The 24,725-nt window shown below is 43.7% G+C and overlaps 2 protein-coding genes and 1 long non-coding RNA gene across 3 annotated transcripts in view; 1 reads left to right on the forward strand and 2 right to left on the reverse strand.

Moving 5' to 3' along the window:
• Positions 1 to 274: 274 nt before the first annotated feature.
• mocos (molybdenum cofactor sulfurase) lies at positions 275 to 16,696 on the reverse strand (the record flags this gene model as incomplete). The annotated part of the gene is made up of 15 exons (XM_083775387.1): positions 275 to 727; positions 1,486 to 1,590; positions 3,982 to 4,123; positions 5,561 to 5,651; positions 9,800 to 9,924; positions 11,470 to 11,557; positions 11,678 to 11,840; positions 12,014 to 12,400; positions 13,107 to 13,219; positions 13,352 to 13,555; positions 13,696 to 13,772; positions 13,912 to 14,565; positions 15,937 to 16,003; positions 16,398 to 16,487; positions 16,585 to 16,696. 15 exons carry the CDS (start codon positions 16,694 to 16,696, stop codon positions 626 to 628), a joined length of 2,520 nt encoding a protein of 839 aa, XP_083631513.1. The 3' UTR covers positions 275 to 625.
• Positions 8,779 to 24,725, reverse strand: part of fignl1 (fidgetin-like 1) — a 189,583-nt gene continuing 173,636 nt past the window's right edge. The window contains exon 2 of the mRNA XM_083775388.1: positions 8,779 to 8,852. The gene's annotated coding sequence lies outside the window, so the exon portion shown is untranslated. The remainder of the gene's footprint in view (positions 8,853 to 24,725) is intronic.
• On the forward strand, positions 19,110 to 23,719 carry LOC310866083. Its single transcript, XR_014569877.1, has 3 exons — positions 19,110 to 19,179; positions 20,687 to 20,809; positions 23,679 to 23,719. It is a non-coding gene; the product is annotated as an uncharacterized lncRNA (long non-coding RNA).

A 24,725-nucleotide genomic window follows, 5' to 3' on the forward strand; every position in this document is an offset into this window, starting at 1 on the left:
TGACAATGTTTGTCCGGCATACTGTATGCCAGGGCTGGGACACTTTGACGATGGAGAGGGCCATTATAGTCCCACACTCACTCCAGAAGGCCACACTGCACATTACTGTCGTAGCAAAAAAATATAGCTGATCAAAACGCATCGCACTGCGACACGTTTTGAGCTTAATAGATTAATTAATTCATTTAATTTCATGAATTCTTGCACGCAATGATCACCTACATTAACAATGAATTGCTCTCAGCCAAACTAAACTAATATCCAGTGTCCTCTGTATGTAGCCGGTCAAATAAGCATTACTTGTGAATAAATATGTTCTAAAGTCAAGCAACATATTTAAATAAATAAATAAATGACCTATTGCTATTCACTCCAACGTGTGCAGTGAGTGCACCACCCAGGACAGGTAGAACAAATCCCTTTCCTTCCTAGAGGAAACCATGCACAGTGAAACTCTTCAAGCTAATTTAATGATGCAAATTAGTTAATATACATGTTTTTTCCCCCCCCTGGTGTCATAATTATATTCAGTTCATATTCATGTTCCACACTTAAATTAAAACACATTACAATATTGTAGATTATAAATTATTGACAGAAATGGCCATTTAAACTCAAAATGATCTCACAAAGAAACATCTGGTAGGATTACGGAACCCACAGAGAGGGTGCTGGCTGTGACGGAGTCCTCTTGAAGCTGATGGCTCAGGTACACGCCGAAGGTCACCTAAAAAGAAGAATAATCATCATCATCATCATCATTTTTCTACCGCGGTCGAGATCGTGGATTTCACAATATTACGCCAGACTTCCCGGTCCTTCATTGCCTTCCCCAGTTCCTGCTTACTGATGCCCTGTGTCCCTATAGCGATGACATCAGGGAACGACAGTTTTCTACCTCTGGTCTGCTTTGAGGCAGGACTCCAGAGAAGAAGGGAAGATATAACCTCATTGTCGGCTATAATAATTAGCTATTAATAATAATAATAATAATAATAATAATAATAAACTGGGTTAGCTGATTTCTGTTTCTATACCACCTCATCTACACTGCCAGCGATGCGATGCGAGCGAACGATGAAATCCGTGTTGTTTTTGGCAGCACATTTCTATTTGAGTTTTGGGTGGATGTGGCCACATTAAAACATCATTTTAACACTTTCTGTACACTATTTTGAAAGAAATCTTCCTCCTATAGTATAATCATAATACCTGATGATCATGTTTTAGGGGGGAGAAAAATCACGGCACTCCATCCTTTAAAACACTGGAGTTCCTTTTTCTACATCAGTTTCATCCATTCTATTCACCGGTTATTTGTTATTGTCCCTTAAAGCCCCAGACCGCCATATAGGGACGTAACACTCCATATCAGGACAGTTTCTCCGTGGGAAAGGCTTGCTCGTTGCCTGTGTAGATGAGGCCCATAGATAATCGCTTCACCATAATCCCCTAACCTGGCGCAGCGGCGTTTCATCGACTGACCTTCCCGTTGCGATAAGCAGAGAGAGACAGTAGCGGCTCCTTGGCCTTGACCCCTGTTTCCTGGTCAACGCCGATCATTTGGCACCTTGCACACTGACCAGCAACCTGGAAGTCAAGTCACACACACGACACATTCTGTCTCCATTCAATTCAATCTTCATAACAGTGGGTTTTCAACGCCTTTTCACATCAAGGCCCGTTATTTATTCTGCATTTGAGCCACTCAGCCACGGAACCACCATTTGATGAGATTTAGCCTCGCAAGACCCAAAACGTAGAACATTTTGTTGCCGTTCAATATGATTTTGTCCACAATTCCATGCTGTATTGATTTTGATAGGAGAACAGGCAAACGTTGATGAAAAATTGTGTAGACTTCTTGTAAATCAAGTAGAGCTGGGACTCGATTAAAAAAAAATCAAATTAATCAGAGGCTTTGTAGTTAATTAATCTCGATTAATCACATTTTAATCGCATATCAATATTTAACCCAAGAACAGTGAGAAACCTTTTTTTTTCAAATGTTTTTGGTATCCCAGTGAATAGTGACTACGGGATTCCACTAATTTTCAACATTTTACTGTCATTAATATACCTTAGAGTTGTTGTGTGGATATAATAAGAAAGTCCCCCCCATTCTGTGTTGCCAAGAAACTGGAGGTCTGAAAAAAAAATCTGTAACATTATGAAGTACATCTCAGTGACATCACAAAAATGTACTTCATAATGTTACTGTTTTTTTCAGACCTTCAGTTCTATAGGCAACACAGAATGGGGGGGACTTTTGATTATTTCCAGTGCACACAACAGTGCCTATATAAAGTGTCTTCAGTGTGTATATGAATACTCAAATGTGCTTTACATGGCTGGGCATGAGAAAACAAATAAAAACAACTTTATTATGGGGGAAACAAAAAGGTGCGATTAATTTATCTGTAGTTAATCGCGATAAATTTTTCTGTAGTTAATTAATCTCGATTAACGCGTTAAAGTCCCGGCCCTAAAATCAAGTAATGCAGATGTTTAACAATCATTTTACTCCTGAGAGCGTAAAATTAACCCGAACGGGTCCGAATTTGGTTTCATTTTTACGCTCTCAAGAGTTAAAGATCTATAAGGGTCAAATGGTTACCATTAAAGGCTCATACATAGTCTGGATTTTCGGTGGTGAGGTGACCACCGAACTACAACATGACGTCACTGAGGTGACCACCGAACTACAACATGATGTCACTGAGGTGACCACCGAACTACAACATGACGTCACTGAGGTGACCACCGAACTACAACATGACGTCACTGAGGTGACCACCGAACTACAACATGACGTCACTGAGGTGACCACCGAACTACAACATGACGTCACGAGCCGCGGTGAAGAGCAAACCACCGCCACCGCTCCAGCCCTTCTCTCTGTTTTGACTCACCACCGCTCAACGTTATTTCAGCTCCGGTGGTCAGCTCACCACCGGAGCGGTGGTCACCTCACCACCGAAAATCCAGACTATGAATAGGCCTTTAAGGCCTATTCATAGTCTGGATTTTCGGTGGTGAGTAAAAACAGAGAGAAGGGCTGGAGCGGTGGTGGTGGTTTGCTCTTCACCGCGGCTCGTGACGTCATGTTGTAGTTCGGTGGTCACCTAACCACCGAAAATCCAGACTATGTATGAGCCTTAACTCTCCGTCATTTAGCTGGGGACCACCTGGGAACTCCCCAAGGACCACCGGTGGTCCCCGGACCACTGGTCAGGGGAATTTAGCTTTTGTTTCCTTCTATGAAATAACTTACTTAAATATTAAAAAGGTGCATGGGCATAATAATCTTCGGCTTCAGCCCTTTCCTTTTCGTTCAACTGTATAATTTCTGTGTTTTTGGCAGCAAATTTGTCATAGTATCTTGATGTCATACAATTTTAGTCGACTAAATCTAGAGTTGATTTAGTCGACTAAAATGTGTTTTGACAGGCCTTGATGTCATTGTAATGGCAGATTTTACACTTTGGTTGCATGCTGAAAATAACAGATCTACAAGCTCACAACACGTCGCAGCACGATGCGTTGTGAGATTGTAGATCTGCTATTTTCAGCATGCAACCCAGCATAAAACTGGATCTCTTGTCCACTAGTCCCTCCCTAACATTATAGTCTAGTTTTTATTTGTTGACGAAATTGTCAGTATATTTAGTCTTATAGTTTTAGTCATCATAGATTCGGTTTTATTTAGTTTTAGTCAGTGAAAAAAGGTAGTCGACTAACATTTTTCGTCTTTGTTTTTAGTCGATGAAAACAGCACTGGTCTGTATGTAAAACTGCTGTGATAAACCATGACGGAGACAAATAAAACTAACTGGTTGTAAACCACAGCTTTATAATACACAGCAAAACCCACATCATTAGTTCAACTCTGACAGTGTACAAATATACCAGTTCCTCCTGTACACGACGCCGTCAGCTGAAATTAAGATCGTGCTGTGTTGTGTACCACGTGTCACTCACCAGGAATCGAGTCGTGCCGATAATCAAGTGGGACCAATTATCTTCTTCAAATGGCTCCACTCCGGTAATCACTAAATTAGCCCGGAAACGACTCATAAGGTTCTGCACGTCAAAAGGCTGATGGTCTGCGGAAAGCTCTTGTCTGTTGTTGTAAATGGCACAGAAAAAGAACAGCTCATGTTGCCATGCTCTGATCACAAGGATTCATTCACCATTTTAGTCTTAATTAAGCCCTAACCACACCAGAGGGTCGACATGCAACTCCTTGCAACACGCAACACCTTGCCATTATTCCCAACTAGACCTGTACGTGCCCGTCGCAGTCGGCCACCGGGCCTACTTGGGAACCTAATGATATACGTTGTCATAGCACCCATTTTTAGTGTCAGCCAGTGTCCCACATGGAGATCTGTGTATGTGCCTGTGTGTGTGTGTGTGAAGACTGCAAACTGAAAGTGTACTTGGCAATTTTCGCACAGACGAATTGAAAGCCTGGGTATCGAGGCTACTTGGCAATCAATTCGGCCCACTGGCAGAGCCTGATTGGTTGAGCAACAATTGGCTGAGGCAGAGGCTGGAAATTGCACAGGTGAAAGGAGTTGGCCTCATTAGGCCCACTGGCAGAGCCTGACCAGGTGAAAGGAGTTGGCCTCATTAGGCCCACTGGCAGAGCCTGGCCCAGGTGAAAGGAGTTGGCCTCATTAGGCCCACTGGCAGAGCCTGGCCCAGGTGAAAGGAGTTGGCCTCATTAGGCCCACTGGCAGAGCCTGGCCCAGGTGAAAGGAGTTGGCCTCATTAGGCCCATTGGCAGAGCCTGGCCCAGGTGAAAGGAGTTGGCCTCATTAGGCCCACTGGCAGAGCCTGGCCAGGTGAAAGGAGTTGGCCTCATTAGGCCCATTGGCAGAGCCTGACCAGAGCCTTTTGTGGCTCTGGTCACAGAGCCCCCTGTTGGGGTGTGGAACACGTGTGTCGAATGTGAAGTCAGTGGGTCAAACGGTTCTCGAGTTACGTGCATCACAACGGTACACACACGTACGCACGCACACACACACACACACACACACACACACACACACACACACACACACACACACACACACACACTCACGCATTATATAGTAGATGGCAGTTGCATTGGTGTGGTTTGTTTTGTTGCAGTTGGTGTGGTTTGGGCCTTTAGTGTGTAAGAGCATGCTCATAATCCTCACAAGCGGAACACATACTATACAACAAGGCAGAGATATGGAATAGTTGTGACAATCGCCTAAAAATGTGCAATTCAATCTACAAATTTAAGAAAATGTTTGAAGATAACATACTGTAGTTGATAAATATAAAACACTATTATAAACCATTCATAATTCAGTATCTCCACCATGTGATTTGATCAAATGTCCTCCTTTGCTTTGTTTTGCCTGTTGACGATTTATCGACGTTTTGCAATTGTTTGTTTTGTTAATATTTGTCTTAGTATAAAACAAGATAAAAAAGGGTCAGGCACTATAAGCTGTTGTAATTAACCCTGTACATGTCATGATTTAAGACCTGAAATAAACTATTCATTCATTCAACAATGTACCTGTTGTTCATATGCTTCTGAATGAGCTCCACACTGGCATGGTTGATCATCAGGTATTGAGCTTCATTCACCAAAGAGAGAGCAGCCACGCCTGGAACAAAGATACGGTAATCATAACCTGGACGTGCCCTGCCTGGCACATTCAGTCAGGGACGTGCACACATAGACATCAAAGGGGGCTTCAGCCCCTGCCCCTTTTACCCGTCTGTAAAACAACTGCCCTCTCCAGACCACGAATGCAGGATTTACTACATGGTGAAAGAAATGCACATGCCTCTCCTTTCCATGCCATGCCGGAAGGCAGCATTCAGGAGAATTGCTTTTTTCCTGAAGTCTCCTGAACTTGAACGCAGCATTTTGCGTTGAAAAAGTTTGTTTATAAATCCATGTTGTTACACACCTGCATCTCCACTAGCTAAAGAGTGCTGGGTTGCAGCCCGAAAATAGCTGATCTACAAGCTCTCAACGTGTCGCGCTGCGACACGTTGTGAGCTTGTAGATCTGGTATTTTTGCTATTTTTCTCAAAGTGCCCTCTTACGGGATTTCAGCCCCTCGCCCCCTCTAACTCTCTCTGCACGCCCCTGCATTCAGTAGTGGGCGGGGAAAAAACTACAACATCCTATAATATATCTACAGCCATCTTATGTTTACGTCGCAGGTTGTGATCACCGGATCCCCACTAGTACGACAGGCATGCAGGCAAGCATGCACAAACTAGCAAGCAGGAAAACAAAAATGACCTAGCTAATAAGATAAATTATGTGGTGATGAATTCAACCAAATCTGAATTGTTCGACGAACCAGTGGACCCATGTGGTTGGGTGAAACAAAGTTGAATCCCAGGTTTTGTGTGTGTGTGTGTGTGTGTGTGTGTGTGTGTTAACAGAATACATGAAAATGCAATGCCTCTCCATTCCACATCACACCCGTGTGAACCGAGTGGTGCAACTCCCCTCTCTCTCCCCCCCCCCCCTCCCCTCTCTCTCTCTCTCTCTCTCTCTCTCTCTCTCTCTCTCTCTCATTAGCAGGCAACAGTCTGTCAGCACTGTCTCTCTCTCTCTCTGTTTCTGCATGGCACAACAGCGCCCGTACTGGTACTCATACTGGTGCTCACACATACATAGGTGCATGGGTTAACGTCACATACATAGGTGAACGTCACGGACATTGCTGGTTGTAGGAGTGGTTGCACCACTCAAAAATGACATAAATCCAACTAGGAGGTACAGGTTCAATACCAAATACTAGTTTCTTCTACAGTATGTTCAAACATTTGTCCACCAGAGGGTGCTGAAGACACCAAAACAAACTTGGGCTGAAACAGTACCCGACAGACACCCCGAATGAAAGACTTTGAGACAGGCAGCCCGTGGCACACACAACTATTGCAATGACTCTGGCAGGTGATTGTATATAATATTAGGGGGGATGCAGAAGGGGGAGAATAAGCCAGAATAAAATTGTCAAAGGCAACATAATGGAAGAGAAATAGAAAAAGCAGATTTTACACTTGGATTCTACAAGCTCACAACGTGTAAACTGTGTAAACTCAGCCATTACGACGGCATCAAGACCCGCCAAAATATTTTAGTCGACAAAAATCAACTGTAGATGTAGTCGACTAAAATCGTATGACATTTAGTCGACTAAAACTAGACTAACGCCACGACATTCCAGGTGACTAAGATGATGTGACTAAAACTAAATGAAAACTGTTCGAAAGACTAGGACTAAAACTAAAAGTTGCTGTCAAAAACAACACTGGCCATCTCATCATCATTTTACAAGCTTCAGCACCACCACCAATGGACAGCAACATATCATGCTCTCCTTTTCTTTTCTTTTCTTTTTTACAAGCCAAGGGCATAAAATACCCAGGAGAGCAAAGGAATGCAGCATACAGAGCTGTCACCCGACTCTTCTCGGTCTCCACAGAAGCCATTACCACCACCGATACACTAAAGACAACGTATAGATGCTACAACATTCACCTAGGCCTATTAAATAAAAGATAGAGGTGGTGGTATAGGGAAAGACACAGCTGTGGTGAAATACTGTAAGTAACAAGGTGGTATAGGGAAAGACACAGCTGTGAGATAAGTATAAACAGAGAAGAGCAGATCGAATCCAGGATACAATTAATTAATTAATCAAATACAACCTTTTCGGCATGTATTCGGAGTTGAACATTTACGGCACACTTTTGATTGTTGCATTGTAAAAAAAAAAGAGAAGAGAGAACATCCAAACGGGAAGCACGCACATCTCAAAAATGTTGACGAGGTGCAGGACAAAAATATATACACACAGAAAGAGGGTAGGAAGTCCGCACAGCGTTCTTTAAGCCATTTTGGGTGGGAACCCCTTTTTGGTGTTTTAAGCACTTTAGATCTACAGATCTACAAGCTCATAGCGAGTGCCGCGCTATGAGCATGTAGGTCTGCTATTTTTGAAAAATCGTGAAAATGTGCCTAAATTCTTTTAATTATTACAGAGTGAACATTTTAACTCAAATCTTTGCTTCTGCATGGGGAGGTCCCTGGAACAACATATTTTCAGATGGGGGAGTGGAGGCATATTACATATCATTTTTGGGGTCCTTGACATGAAATATTGAGCACCACTGATACAGAAACATAAGATATTTCAGAAAACTGTCAGGATTTTGAAGACATTTTTTTTAATTTGCTCCCAGTAGTTTATTAGGGAATGTTCAGGAATCAGCGTTATCCACCCCTCCAGGTCTTCATCAGGAACGATGGCCCTAAGGCCATTTGTAGAACCAATAAATATGGAAATATTTAATTGGTAAATATAATCTATTTCCATATTTATTGGTTCTACAAATGGCCTCAGTGCCTTAATATTTTTTCTACTTGACTATGCTCTACAAACTTTGTATGTTAGCTTATATGTCAGTAGATGTGTGTGTGGGGGGGGGGGGTACCCTCATTGCAAAGACAGCTTGTCGACCTGTATATAAAACACGCCTACTTTGTTGTATACTCAACTCAACTCATTGTTGAAAAAAAAACGCTGCGACCCATTGTGAGCTTGTAGATCGGCTATTTTCAGTATGCAACCAACTAGTGTAAAATTACTTGATCTCTTGTCCACCAGTCCCTTCCTAACATTTTAGTCTAGTTTTTATTTGTTGACTAAATTGTCAGTATATTTAGTTTTAGTCATGATAGATTAGTTTTCATTCAGTTTCCATTTAGTTTTCGTCAGTGAAAAAAGGTAGTCGACGAACATTTTTCGTCTTCGTTTTAGCCGAGGAAAATGCTTGCCCTCTTTCCCCCGCAGTATAGCTCTGCTACTGGTGAATATATTATTATTAGTTATGTATTTATTGAATTACCTTCATCCCAGAGGAGTTTTAATCATGGAGGCTCTACTGTAATGCATTGGGGTGGAAACATCACCAAACATCAGTGTATTCATTCAATAAACGTGTTCCCAATTAGATTCCCATTTCGATTACAGCTCTCTCAACAGAACACTAAATGGAAAAACCTGAACTGTACATTTGTATTGCTAGATATTCAGCTGGGGCTCTGGTGGCACAGAGTAATTTAAAATGAATGTAAGACCAGCTGAAATCCGAGGTGTTAATTTAAGTGTAGTGTAGAAATTGACCTATGCAGGTTTGGGATTTTGCTGTGCAGATTGCCAACACAATCTGCGAAAGAATAAGGTCGCGAATACAAGTGGCCGAAATTAGTTTTCTCCCAAGGGTGGCTGGCCCTTAGAGATAGGGTGAAGTTCAGTCACACGAGAGAGACTCGGAGTAGAGCCGCTGCGTCTTCGCCAGGAAAGGAGCCAGCTTAGGTGGTTCGGGGCATCTGGTTAGGATGCCTCTCGGGCGTCTCCCTAGGGAGGTCCTCGAAGCACGAGACCCCGGGGCAGACCAAGGCGCATTTGGAGGAAACGCATCGACTAACTGGCCTTGGAACGTCTCAGGATCCCCCCAGGAGGAAGTTACTAATGTTGCTCTGGAGAGGGAAGTCTGGAGCTCTCTGGTGGAGCTGTTGCCCCCGCGACCCGACTACGGATAAGCGGTTGAAGATGGATGGATGGAAACATTTAACAGTCAATAAGGGGTGCAAAGCTACTGTTGTACACAAACCATACATCAAATGCTCCTATTTCCCAGGTAGACAGTTACCATACATCAAAGACGGTGCTTGGTAAAGAAACAGGAAGGGGACAGAAGGGGTCAAATCGGTTTTACATACCTCTACCAGCGCTGTTTTTCATATCTCGGGTATAATCAGAACATTGTCTTATGAGGCGGCAGGCCTGTCCAAAAAACTCTGAAAGCCATGACGCGGCTTCATCCCCGCAGTCGACAGTCTGCACCCTGGGGAAAAGGAGGATTGTACGTAACGTTTACGGAGGACCCCAGGGAAATCTATTGCTTTTGAAACCTCTTTCTTGGTTCGCAATTCTCTGCTACATCTACCGGTAATCTTAGAAAGAAGGAAGATTTATTTTTTGTTTTGTTTTTTTTTCACTTGTGATTTGCCATTCAGAGGTTTCTGTCAGAAGAGATTAACATTGTTTCTTAACCCTTCTGGACAGTATGTACATGTTGCGTGTGGCCATGACATCACTCACACACACACACACACGTGCACACGCACACGCACACGCACACACACACACACACACACACACACACACACACACACACACACACACACACACACACACACACACACACACACACACACAGTACTTAGTCATTCAATCATTGTCTGTGCCTAATCTTCTCTGTCTCTCCTCCACTCAGACTGACACACCTGCAACAAATTCCCCCAATTGTCCTCTGCTACAGCCCTCTGCTATAAAAGCCAGCCAGCTCAGTGTCAAGGCAGACACAGACACAACACCATGCCAGTTAGATGGTAGCCAGCACATCAGGAGCAATTAGGCTTTCAGAGTCTTGCTCAAGGACACTTTCGACACTAACTCTGGGTTCGAGCTGGCAACCTTGCGGTTACCACTCAGCCATTCTTTGGCCTGGAGATGGCCGGCAGTCACTGTTTTTGTTATAGTTATTAGTTAGTTGGCTTTTTAAGTTAGGGGAGGGGGGGGGGGGAAACTGCTTCGATGTCCCTATAGGGGGTGGCCTGGGCCCCCCCTCATTCTCCTGTTTTGGCTGTTTTTGGAGTTCTACTTTTGGTAAAGTACCTGACATTTAAATGTACTTTGTTTGACACTTTGTTTGTTTGCACCAAGTAATTCAATTACTTCCTGTGGGGGAAAAGTTTTGGTTAATACACGTTAAAACGGCCCAGGCCGTAGCGTAACGGTCTGGGCACCGGACTGGTAATCCAGTCGCAGTGTGCCGCGGGTTCGACTCCCGGACCCGACACGGCCTTTACTGCATGTCATCCCCCCATCTCTCTCCCGTTTCCTGTCAGCCTACTGTCTGTCCCTTAAAAAATCAATAAAAGGCGTAAGCCGCAAAAAAAAAATCTTTAAAATACACGTTAAAACTTGTTCATTCTTCCTTATGTTGCGGTCTCCAATTTGAGCAACTTAATTGTTACTTTTGCATATTTGTTTGAACGGTACAGTATTCAAAAATGTAAAAAATTATAATAATATGCTGCTATATAAATATTTGAAGTTTTTCAGAAAACTTAGGTCAGGATTTAGAAGCGTTTTTAGAATCGTCCTCAGTCCAAAATGGGTGCTGCGTTTGCATTCCATCATTAACATTATCTCCATATATCCAGGCATGTAACAGTTTACATAATTCATGGTTGGGTACATACTACATATTGGCTTTAGGTTAATGATAACGATTATAAAACATTTCTGTCATTTATCTTTTTGTAAAATAAGTTTGATGGTTTCAGATAGTGTGAAAAGTGTGTTCCTTCAAATTCAAACTCACCTGTCCCCACAAACCTTACTTTGACACACCCTTTGGCTTGTGTGCAGTTGAGAGTGGTTTTCCAGGGGAACTGAAATGGTATCCATCCCTACAGATAAGAGGGAAGAAAATCCCTCTTATCAAAGCTCATTTGAGGCAGAAAATGCTTGTGCAGAAGTGCACTGAATATTAATTGACTTGAGATCAAATATTCATAGATCTTTGGTACCTGAGGCCCGTAGAAGCAGTTTCTTTGAGGGCAGGTGGACCTGTGGGTGAATAAGGCACAGGCGTGGCTCCCTCTTCTGACTCAGGAATACACCGTTCCCATTCACCACCATCCAGCCTCTGTCATACAGCAGGCCCAAAGGACCCAGCGGCCACTCGCTGACCTGCAAGAATATAAGCGTGTGTTTGAGGGAGAGAGAAGAGCAAAGGAAAAGAAAGAGGGAGCTAAATGGAGAGATTCAGGTTGTTTTGATGGACACGGTAACAGTCTTAAAACTGTATTCTGATTGAGATTTAGGATTGAGAGAGAGAGGGAGAGAGTGTGTGACGGTCATACCTCGAATGCTCCACATGATTTGACGGGGTATATGTAGATGTTTGTCAGAGTGTACGCCCCTGCTTGTTTGTTTGCATTTGTTGTGAGAGCTCTGTCTCCGTGTAAATTCAACAACGGTTCTGTGGGATTACAGTTCTCTTCCACGTGCTCCGTTTTGCCACTAGTGCCTTGGACTGAGGGGCCGTGACTCGAGGATGTCGCCGCCGTTCTTAGTCTCTCCAGTCTGACGTGGTTGACTTGCACAGGTTTCTCTACAAAGCAGTCGACAACAAAGTTGAGGAAGTTCTGACAGTCTTCAAAGGTCGACATGTAGCCAAAGGACACCCGGACAGATCCTGTCGGTTGGCCGTCCACAATGTCCATGCTGTCCCCACACACATGGCCAGCCTCAAACAGAAACACATGTTATCACAATGTCCACGCTGTCCCAACACACACACACACACACACATGGCCAGCCTCAAACAGAAACACATGTTATCACAATGTCCACGCTGTCCCAACACACACACACACACACACACACACACACACACACACACACACACACACACACACACACACACACACACACACACACACACACACACATGGCCAGCCTCAAACAGAAACACATGTTATCACAATGTCCATGCTGTCCCCACACACACACACACACATGGCCAGCCTCAAACAGAAACACATGTTATCACAATGTCCATGCTGTCCCCACACACACACACACACACACACACATGGCCAGCCTCAAACAGAAACACATGTTATCACAATGTCCATGCTGTCCCCACACACACACACACACATGGCCAGCCTCAAACAGAAACACATGTTATCACAATGTCCATGCTGTCCCCACACACACACACACACACACACACACACACACACACACACACACACACACACACACACACACACACACACACACACACGGCCAGCCTCAAACAGAAACACATGTTATCACAATGTCCATGCTGTCCCCACACACACACACACACACATGGCCAGCCTCAAACAGAAAAACATGTTATACTCTTGGGCAACATTTTGTGATTAGAATACTGTATGTTTTTCTTCCGATTCGCTGCCTCACCTGCAGATTTCTCTTCACTTGGGCATTTGTGGTGCAGAGAAAGATTTGGCAGGCCCCGGTGTTGCAGAAACAACCTGTTCGTATGTGAATGTCGTACAGGCTGGCCAGCTTGTCTACCTGCAGCAAGGAACAGAATAATTGAGCTGTGGCAAAATGCAGCAGCAGCAGCAGCAGCAGCAGTGCATTGAGTAATTACATTGTTTTGAGACAGAAATAAAGCCCCCTCGGGCCCTTCGGCTGTATACGCACCTGAGAGTATCCAATCACTTGTCCATGACAATCCATCAGATTGAAGTTAAGGATCGCACCCTGTGTGCTCGGACTCTCAAACTCGCCGTGGGTGTATATCTGAGCCACCGGCTCCCTGTTGCTATGGCAAAGACACGACAGCAGCATGTACGTGTAGCGCGCCAAGCCAAACGTGTGCATCTGGACGTCGGCCATGCTCCCTGAAGGAGAAGAGGGGGATAATAAGGGAAGGGTCGTTGTTTGTGTATCCTTGATTCAGATTAGTATGACACGTGTGGTAATGTTAACGGCTTTCCTTTGTTCCATTTCAAACCATTACAGTACTGTGTGTCACAAATACCTGTGAGTCTGTTCAGTGCGTCAAAGCCATGATTCAGAGCAATGATGTCCAAGAAAGATATGGTGCCATCCTCAAACCTTTATCAAGGGGAAAAGATGTAGTGTGATATTACAAGAGCAATGAATAAATTATGATCTTATCACATGGCATCTTTTGAATGATTTAATTTCACATGATGTCAGATGTTTTCGATTGTGCGCTGGCATAATATTCCACCTGTCAGAGACGCTCGCCGTCGGCACATAATAATCCTCCCCGGCGAGGTAAGCCGCCGCCGTGCCCCCGCCGAAATAACTCTTCTTCAGCAAGGCTGCGGCGTCGTTCCTCACCAGGAGGGCCCCGAGCCCCGTGGGGAAACCAAACATCTTGTAGAAGGACACGGGGACGAAGTCCGCACGGCACTCCTGGAGGTCCAGAGGGGAGCAGGCCACGTGAGCGGCGGCGTCCAACAGCACCAACCAACGGCCCGGGTGGTCGCACGCCGGGTAGAGGCGTCTGGCCTGCATGCCTCCGACGTGGCTCAGGGGATACTTTCGGCCAGAGAAGTTGCTCTGGGCCGGGTAACAGAACAGGTGTGGAGTCTGGCAGTCCTCCTCCTCCTCCGCACCCAGAGGCTCGGGGTCCTTTGCCCTGCTCTCCACGTCGCCCGCTGGCACCGGGAGGGTCACCACTCCCTGGCCGGACGTCAGCCCTCGGATGCCAACGACGGAGGTGTGGTTGTCGGTGATGTAGCTGAAGAGACTCCCGGCCTCGGTGGCGGTCCGGGGCCTCCAGGGAAAGCTCTCGGCCACTAATTTGAGAGCCGCTGTACAGCCGGAGATGAAAATGACCGAGTATTCCTCAGGGGTGGTGTTGAAATGCTGCAACACCCTGGAAGACGTTGAAGCTTTTTAGCTCATTTTTCTTTCTTCTCAATGTTAACTTCATTATATATGTAGCTGTCCCAGTAATGGGTATGCTTAGCCCTGAAACATGACTGCCATGATGATTATCATGACAGTCATGAAGTAACTGCAACCTGTTTTTGGCGCTCGCTACATTTACAACGTTTCCGTACATATAAACATTTGGAATTAAAATATAAAGTACTCACAATTTGTCCCACGGGTGTTAGTTAGTTGCAGCACCAGCGATTAGAATTGCTGCATCCCGCGTTGTTTAATAAAAAGCATTTTTGTCCGACAGTTGCACACCGGGAGCGCACTCGCCTATTAGTCTGTATTGGCAGGGCGGTCAGCGTACCTATATCGAACACACCGAGTGCCACCCTCCTCCTGACCGATAGGGGCACGTAGTTGAAAGCCAATGGCAAAATAACAGCTCGGATAAAAATGCTTTTTATTAAACAACACGGGATGCAGAAATTCTAATCGCTGGAGCTGCAACTAACTAACTAACACCCGTGGGACAAATTGTGAGTACTTTATATTTGAATTCCGAATGTTTATATATACGGAAACGTTGCCAAAAACAGGGTGCAGTTACTTCATGACTCTCGTATGAATACGAGAGTCATGAACCATGGCTAGGGTATGCTGTAATATTTTATTTAGCTTATTTTTCTGAAAATGCATATGGTAAATTGTATATTTTGTTTTGGGCAACAAACTGTATATTTCGGTATTTGTATGGTAAATGCATGGTGAGATAGTGCCATCTACTGTGCTCTGTATTTGGGGTCTGTTTGTCTGTTTCATGGGCAGGTTGAATTAGGCTCACCTAAGCAGCTAATCACCTCATTTCAATCACCTGTTGGGTTTTGGGCATGTTTGAGCAGAACAAACAGAGCAGAGGTGAAGAGAGGAGCTCTTTCATGTCAGAGAGTCTCCATCCACAAAAGATAAGAAAGAAAATAATATAAAAAAGAACAAGAACTTAACTCCTAAAAGACATTAGGCACATACGGTATGTTCCCAGTTGTTTTGTTTGGTGTCTGTAAAAGTTATATTGCCATTGTATCGTGTATTTGTTTGTGTTTGTGACATGTGGACATTTCATTGTGAGAATACGGACATCATGATTGACTGACAACAAGGACATTCATGTTTCATTGTGTTTAAAAGGATATTGTTTTGTGTTGCAGTTTTTCACGTCGTCGCTTGGGATAAATAAAAAGCCAAAAGGCCCTCGTGATATCATTTGGGACGTTGTCTTATTTCTGCACCAGATGAAGATGGTTTAGGAGCAGTTACAATATAGCTGTGACAATGGAAGCTGCTATAGCCTCTAGTAGTCTTTTACCTGTATCTCACATGTTCCACAGTGTCATGTGTCAGTTTGCTGCTTGGGTTATGGCTATGGGGGTTGCCTGTTGGTTCAAATACAAATACAAAGTCAAGTTTTGGAGACAACAGAATGTTTTGTATAGCTTGATATACAGCTAGAATGACTTCTATAATAATGTTTGTAAAACAGTAAAATATATAGGCTATTTATTGAAAAAAATATATATAGGCCTATTATAAAATAATACGATAGTAATACGGAAATGTATAGCTGCCATGGCAGGGAAACAAATGTCACATTATAGCCTATAATATACTCATCCATTTTTCTTGTTCTGCCATACAGTAGCTCTGTGCCATAGCTCTAATGCCAACGGCAGTACTAAGGCTATGGACCAGAGCTATAGTAATAACAGAGTCATTTGAGGTACAGTATATCCATTGGGTCTCGATTAAGCCCATGCCTACTTTCCTCACCATACACATTGCTGGAAATGTCCATGCAGAAATCTCTCACTAATGACTCTGGATAGAGGGGGGCGGCTGCGTGGTCCAGATAGGTTATTCCTGGTCAAAATAAACAGCATGTCAATGATCATCATCATCACACAGCGACAATAAGCATGATCACTTCCTTATATGTTCCCACATTGTGTTTTACTACCTTTTATCCTTGTGAATTCCTGTTCAATCACGTCTTGTAACTTTTTCGAGTAGCCATAATGAGTCCAGACTTTCTGGAAACTTTCGAAGGTACACAGTTGCTGAAAATCCATGTCCTTGTTGTTGCATTGATCGCAATGAATGAAGCAATAAGAGCCGAAGAAACGAAACGCCCGAAGTATTTGGACGTTTATCGCTTTTAAAGAGACCCGTCTACTCATTTCCATGGACTGACATGGTTATACGTTCATTTACCAAATCGACCCTTTCGCTGTCGGTCGGATCTTCACGAGTTCGTGTCGAAATGATTAACTGCAGTAGTCTGCATTCCTCTGTAAACAAAACAGGAAGCATGAGCTTGTCAGCCATATGCGACAGTTTATGAAACTGCAAATGAAAGTGTAAAAACTACAACAGCTGCGGCTGCGTGGGGTTATATTATTATGCGTTTACCTATAGCCATGGTTCACACACAGCGGGCTCTGGGTTCACATGAGGCTCGTTATTATGACATATGACATTATGTCATGTTTCAGGGCTAGCGGTTTATATTAGTTTACCCGTTTGGAAAAACACGCAGCATACAGACAGCAGGTAGGGAGATCAAGGTCCTCTTCTTCCCCATTCCATGCAACGAGACGGCTGTCAATATGTCAAACATTCACATGTCTGTGCGTGTGTGTGCATGTGTGAGTGTGTGGCCTACACCAGTGGTTCCCAAAGTGCAGGGTCCGACCGGGGTCCTTGAGGGGTTAGGAACCAAATGGACCCTTATGGGTCTGTAACGCTATTTGTACACTATCAGAGTTAAATTAACTTTGATTTTACAATATACATTCATTAAGGGGTCCCAGAGATAGAAATGCCTATTGCACATCAAATGCATTGAAATTAAAATGGTTGAGAATCACTGCTATAGCTGCCGTAAAAATGTTCTCTTATGGGGGTCCCTGGCAAATCTTTTCAAATGGGTCAATTTGGGGGTCCTTGACATGAAAAAGTTTGGGACAACTTCACCACTTTTAAACCTATCTTCATATAATTGGTCCTCACTAATGTTCATGATAAAATTGCCACCATTTTTTCCTACTCAGTCTGTGTCTCATAGGAGGGCTGTGGGCAGTTCAGAAACCAGTCTGTGTCTCATAGGAGGGCTGTGGGCAGTTCAGAAACCAGTCTGTGTCTCATAGGAGGGCTGTGGGCAGTTCAGAAACCAGTCTGTGTCTCATAGGAGGGCTGTGGGCAGTTCAGAAACCAGTCTGTGTCTCATAGGAGGGCTGTGGGCAGTTCAGAAACCAGTCTGTGTCTCATAGGAGGGCTGTGGGCAGTTCAGAAACCAGTCTGTGTCTCATAGGAGGGCTGTGGGCAGTTCAGAAACCAGTATGTGTCTCATAGGAGGGCTGTGGGCAGTTCAGAAACCAGTCTGTGTCTCATAGGAGGGCTGTGGGCAGTTCAGAAACCAGTCTGTGTCTCATAGGAGGGCTGTGGGCAGTTCAGAAACCCTTCTGCCAGTGACATAAATGTTATAGGCCTAGTGTTCCAGTTCCAATTCTATCTTGTTTCATCACTTCCAATTTAAAGGAGCATTCAGTCAGTGATTTGGGAAAAAACCCGGTCCGCCCCGGTAACAAGATGTGCACATGCACGCACTACAGTGGGGTGACACGCGACAGGCCAACAGCAGATTTAACACTTATAGGCTATACCTTTAACCAAAAATACCGTTTACTGCACTGTCTGCACACCCCTGTTTCAGGGAACCCATTTGGGGTCATCCCTATGTTCCTAGGGTTCTATATGTCCCCCACCCCCCTGGGTTTAGGGTTAGGGCTAGGTTTCTTGTTGTAAGATTTTTTTTTTTTTTTTGTTATATTCTGTTTCTCTGTCACAACCTCCCGGCCGTTGTTTTATTCTGTTTCTCTGTCACAACCTCCCGGCCGTTGTTTTCGTTCGTTTCCGACGTTTTTTTGTTGGTTCATTCACTGTGTTTTGTTATGGCTTTCTATCTCCAGATAGCTTATAATTAGCTTCTGTTACCACTCGCTCCGTCCTTCTAACGTCTCTGGTGTTAGCCCCTTACACAACAGCAGCCAATATGGCTTCACGTTGCACTTCAGAGTATGCGTTTTTATGCCGTTCAGACTATAGGTTATAGGCTGCCTCCCATTGGCTTATGATAATAATAAACTTTATTTATATAGCACCTTTCATGTGATAAAATGCAACGCAAAGTGCTTTACAGGGCAGAAGAAGATAAAAACACAAACGTAAAGTAACAATTTAGCAAAAAAAAACATAGTGGCAAAGAGCATAAAACAACAATAAAGCAAAAGTAAAGATCAAAAAACAGCAGTAAAACAGGCAAGGCAGTAAGAGCAAACGTAGTAAAGAGGTGGGTCTTGAGCTGTGCTTTGAATATGGCTAAGGAGGGTGCCTGTCAAAGCTGTAATGGGAGTTTATTCCAGGCTGTTGGCCCATAGAAGCAGAAAGCCGCCTCACTGTGTCTTTTTGTTGCCATCCCTTATAGGCACCTCAAGCAGGCCAGCAGTGGAGGACCTGAGGGGGCGGCCTGGGACATAGGTAGACCGTCGAGGAGGTAAGAGGGTGCAAGACCATTTAGAGCTTCATAGACCAGTAAAATATTTACAATAAAGATTTATTGTAAATTATTAGTACAGTGTACACTGTACAGTACTATATCGTTGCTGTTGGACAGAAACCTGTTCTCCATAATTTGTGTTTGTTTTTTTTCTTTTTGGTTGATCATATCATTTGAGGTTCGGGTGGGCGGGTATACCGTCCTAAAGTCGGCTCTTCGGTGCTACTGAAAATTTCTGACGAGCCGAAATCATTTCGGCACTACAGCGCCGAAACAGCGGTAAAATAGGAGTATGAATCGGCCCTTAGGCTACGATCGCCCAGCACCAGCTACGATGGCTAGGCCGGTATCCAGAGAACTCGCCACTTTACCAACTCGTCGCGATTTAGTGCATTTTAGTTTTACTTCACCTTCATTTAAATTGCATTGAATTGAGAGAGAGAGGATAGTTGTTTAGAGTTAACACTAGAGAAAGTAGGAATACAAAAAGTTTAAACACCAAAGTACCAAAACAATGTCATTCATTAGTAAACAATTCCTGAAATGGTAGGCCTACTTATCATCGGTATTCACATACTCACCTTTTTATCATCATCTAGCTGACCATTTAATTGCACAAAATAATTTGATAACATCTGTGAGTTTGACACACCACACTGATGAAGACAGCATGTTAGCATAACGATGAAGACATTGATGAAGAATTCTCGCCGCGGCGACTTGGTAAACTGGTGCGTTCTTCGGTATTCGCTAGGCCATGCAGTGAGGATGCCCTCAAACCGCTGTTGTTATATGTGTTATATGGCCAACTACACCATATGGGCCACACTATGGGCCACATGAAATAATGGCGCATTTTTTTTCCTACTCGGTCTGTGTCTCATAGGAGGGCTGTGGGCAGTTCAGAAACCGTCTTCCAGTGACATCTTCGATGGGGAATACAAGCTAATAGAAACTTCAGGCTTTCTAGTCCTGAAAAGTTGTAATGCGAAAATGGAAGCCATCGTTCTCACGATAATGAAAATCTAAACATTGCCTAATGATGGAAGACATTTTCTAAACTGCCCACAGCCCTCCTATGAGACACATACTGAGTAGGAAAGAATCGTGCCATTTTATCATGATTATTAGTGAGGACCTATTATATGAAGATAGGTTGAAAAGTGGTGAAGTGGTCCTTTAAGGAAGTGCAGAATCAGACATGATGATGAGCCCCTGGAGGATGTTGCTGCAGACCGTTGACCATTGTGACGGGTGAAAACGGTGGTGTTTGTAGAACCCCTGTTTTTGGCAAATAGATTTGGTGTAGAGTGTAGACTGTAGATGGTGAAAAAAAGGCTGTCCAAGTACAGTTGTAACTCAGGTCTATAGTCTGGAGGGTTTAACAAACGTCGTCTAACTTGGACACTCACTGGTTCCATATACTGTAGGTGATATGATATGATATAGTACTTTATTGTCAGTTAACTTCACACTGAAATTTGTCTTGCGACACAGCAGCCAGGTGTCCTCAGAGAGTCTCCTGTGTCCTCCTGTGTCCTCCTGCGTCCCCCCCCCCTCCTGCGTCCCCCCTCCGTCCTGCATGATGAGGGAAAACACATGGACAAAGAAGATATAGGCAAACAATGTGGGTGAGATTGTCACAATACACACACGCACGCGAGTACACACACACACACACACACACACACACACACACACACACACACACACACACACACACACACACACACACACACTGACACTCGTGCACAGATGCAATGCCAGAAGTAGCACATCTAAAGTACTCAATGGCGGAGTGATATGTTATCTATTGAAATGTACCACTTAAGCATAACTAGCAGTAATACTGGCAATGTGTTGAAGGTGCACTTATTACAGTGTGTAATAATAATACATTTAAAAGTAAGAAAACCCACACCCGCCGCATCCCAAAAAAACAATTCACCCACTTTACAATTGTATATCATTACTGTAAGTTACAGTTACAACAGTTTGTTGTATTCCATGTAGGAACGGCCAGAGCACTTAAGTCTGAGAGAGGTTGCCATGAGGCTCACAGCAGCCATCATTGTCTTCGTGCAATGCAGTGAAAAGTAATTAAATATGCCACTTATGCTTCGCTGATTCATTTCCTTTGCGAGTTTTGAAGCTCAACTGAATGCCCCTTTTCTCTGCAGAAGGCTTGTATTGTATCCACGATGGCCTCATTACCGGGACACAAGGGCTTGGTGTGGGGTGGGGGAAGGGTGGGTGGTGGAGGGAACGGGGGGTCGAAGCGCCCCATGAAGACATTGTACGTAACAAAACTGAACACCTCAAATATGTCACTGCCCTCGCTGGTCCTCAATTAGTCGGGTGTCTATGTGCCACGACTGTCTTGTACAAAAGCACCGACTTCATTCATACACAGGGATTTATTTTTAGAGGAAAAAAATCGGGCATGGTGGAAAAGCAGGAAGCTCTCTGAGAATCTAATGATCAGTGCAGCAGTCAAGCACAGACATTAGTCACAAGGCCACATCAGTTAACAACGCTTCTATTCCCCCCCCCCCCTCCCCCCCAAGCAATGTCTCTGCATTTGTTTTCGGTGTCTGCAAAAGGGTATAGACCTCCCCCGTTTGGCCGTATACTGTCTGCAACAGTAGCATGCCCTCTCTGAGTTGGACAGTGTCCCGCCGGAGATCCACTCTGACATACCCTCAGGCCTCTTCAGCAGGCGGGACTGTCTTCAGTGGAACGCCAATAACACTGACAGGGAGAATTAGGCGAGAGATGTGGGTTCCCTTGCCCTGCATAAGGGCTTATCGTGGGCTAAGCTGAAGGGACTAATAGCAAAGCCAGCCTCACTCCAGCCGGTCTGAGGGCACAGGGAGCCATCTGTCCACTCGCTGCCCAATAACCCACAACAAAGGGGACAAACATATACATAACCTCCACACTGACCGGGCATTCATTGAGGAGATACCACGAGCAGAAGAAGAGCACCCAGCATAATCAAATAGAAGGTCAGTACTTTACACTACTCATTGTTGTCGCATTACAGGCCTTTCAGTCTCACACACAGGCTCTTAACTGCTAAGATTTATTCTTGCAACAATATACTGCAGGCCGGAATACAGTGGAATAGGATTGAGTTTGAGATACTGTAGACATTTACACTTCTGAACTATTTTAAGGTAAAGTATGCAAAAGTAAACCAATCGGCTGATTACACTCTATAGGCTAAAGACTGTATACTGTAGATTTGATTTGAGACAGATTATTTGCCCCATTTGTCTGGTTAACAGTCACATCCTTTTATCTTTAAGACCTAATGTCTTTTGGGTGGAATGCAATGGCCTGATGTTAAAAACGTATAGGCCCCATGTGTAGCTTGATGTGTGTGAGCTCATAAATAAAGCTTAAAGCCGCAATCGGTAACTTTGTCCTATACTGTCCACTGACATGTCATGCAGTACCTCTTGTCAATCAGTAGTGGTCCTATGCCCGACCACAAGATATAATAATGTCTGAATAGAAGAACAGCAAAACCACCTCCAATCACTGCATTAGTTATGTTGAATTAACATACTCCATCGTACAGATCGGTCATGACATGTTATTCACAAAAAGAAAAGTTATTATTATGATAGAATACTATATGTGATATAAAATAAGGTATACATTATAGCCTAGCATTGCATTTATGGAAAAATCATACCGTCTACTACAGTATCTTAAATCCTTTGTTTGCGATTCAGTGGCATTATTGAGGGTGTAATGTAATCCCACGCTGTTATCTTCAAATGATTCAGCATTTGTTCTGATTGTTTGTTTTGTAAAGTGATTAAATATATTGGAACAAAAAGCCCTAACATTAACAAAAATACACTTTCCATATAACCCTCCAAAAACGAAAACTAAAAACCGGTAAAAAGAAAAGCCCCACATGCATCAGATTTTGGTTTAGCGGATAGTCAGTGCGTTGGGAGTTGCGTTACATTGTTTTAATGTCATGTTTTCTTTGTGGTTTTGTTCTAAAGTCTTCCGTGAGCGCTGACATGTTAGAGGTGACAGAAATGGGTCAAAAGGGTGTTAGCGTTAGCTAAATAAATCCTGGCCTATAGGATTAGACAGTGAAGTTGCCGTTTGTTCGATGCACACTGTACAGTAACTATACAATTACACACAGAAATAAGAAGAATATCACAGCATTATTGTGTAGATAAATCTGTTCACCTCTGTCTGTCTGGTGATGTTCACATGGTATTGACTGTACAAGGAGATGGTTTTTCAGTATAAGCCAGCTCTTGTTTCTAGAAATCCAGGTCTTATTTTCCCATTTACAGTATTTTAAGAATATTGTTAAAATGCCATGCACAATTTGCTCACGAAAGCAATTCATTTGGAATACGTCCTGCATTGCACAGATAATGATTCTCATTGTATTAATATCTGATTTAGTGCCTTAAATGCCCATGCTTGTGCCAACCCATTTTAACCTCTTTTCTTAGGTGTGGAATGGCGGCAGAGAACTCATCATTGACTGATTTGTGTGAGTATCTAAGGAGATTCATCAATACAATGCACAGTAACATCCCCAGTGTTAGTTTAACTCTGAGAGTCTACAAATAATTATATTCCTATGGGTCCATTTTAGTTTTATACAGAAGCCTGACCCTTACTGTACTCTATTACTGTACATCTCCATATATGGTTCCAGGTAGCATTGCAATATTTGGCTGGTTCCAAGGGGTCTTAATGCATACATACATCTTTGCACGGTATAACACATTACCTGTGACCCGTATAAAAAAATAACAAAAAATCTTTTAAAACCCTTCATTTGTATGCCTTGTACATTTTTGAGGTAATAAATAACAAGAGATTAAAACACTGCAAACTCCTGATTGGCAAGACAGAATCACCAGTTGTTCTTTTGTACAGATGAAGTAGATATTGTTTCCAGTCAAGCTATGATGCTGCTATGCTGCTATGACAGCGAGCAACATTGAGGGGGTCCATTCTGAAGTGGAAAAATCAAGAAAGGCGAGTCGAATTGAGCCGAGCCAGTGTCAAAGTTGTGGAAAAGCGACTTATTTTGTGGAACATGTTGGATCCAGTTATACTGATCATCCACTGTTAACCACTTAAACCCATATATACACATCATTGGATGGGGTCCCACAGGGTTTTGTACTTGGCCTCCTTCTTTTTTTCCCTCTAGTCTATACCAAATGTCTTTACGAAGAAATAGACAATCTACAAACTTGCAATGCGTCTCAGACGCGGTGCGTTGTGGACTTGTAGAGCTCCCATTGTTGCAGAACGTATGCCTATTATGGCATGCCCAGAAAAGGGGACGCTTAGGGTTCATGCAGTTAAGAATGAATGCCAAGTCCACATCCTGGAATCCCCGGGGATGTCAGGCAGGACCACTGTCCTCTTTAAATGCAATGCTACGGTGGCTGCGACTCCATGTTTGCCGGCATAGAGACATTCCTTCATGGCTGGATCTGCAAACATGATGCATTAGACATGTTGAACAGTGGGACATTGTA

Source organism: Protomyctophum parallelum (assembly GCF_964188405.1).
Source record: "Protomyctophum parallelum genome assembly, chromosome: 10".
Classification (NCBI taxonomy): Eukaryota; Metazoa; Chordata; class Actinopteri; order Myctophiformes; family Myctophidae; genus Protomyctophum; species Protomyctophum parallelum.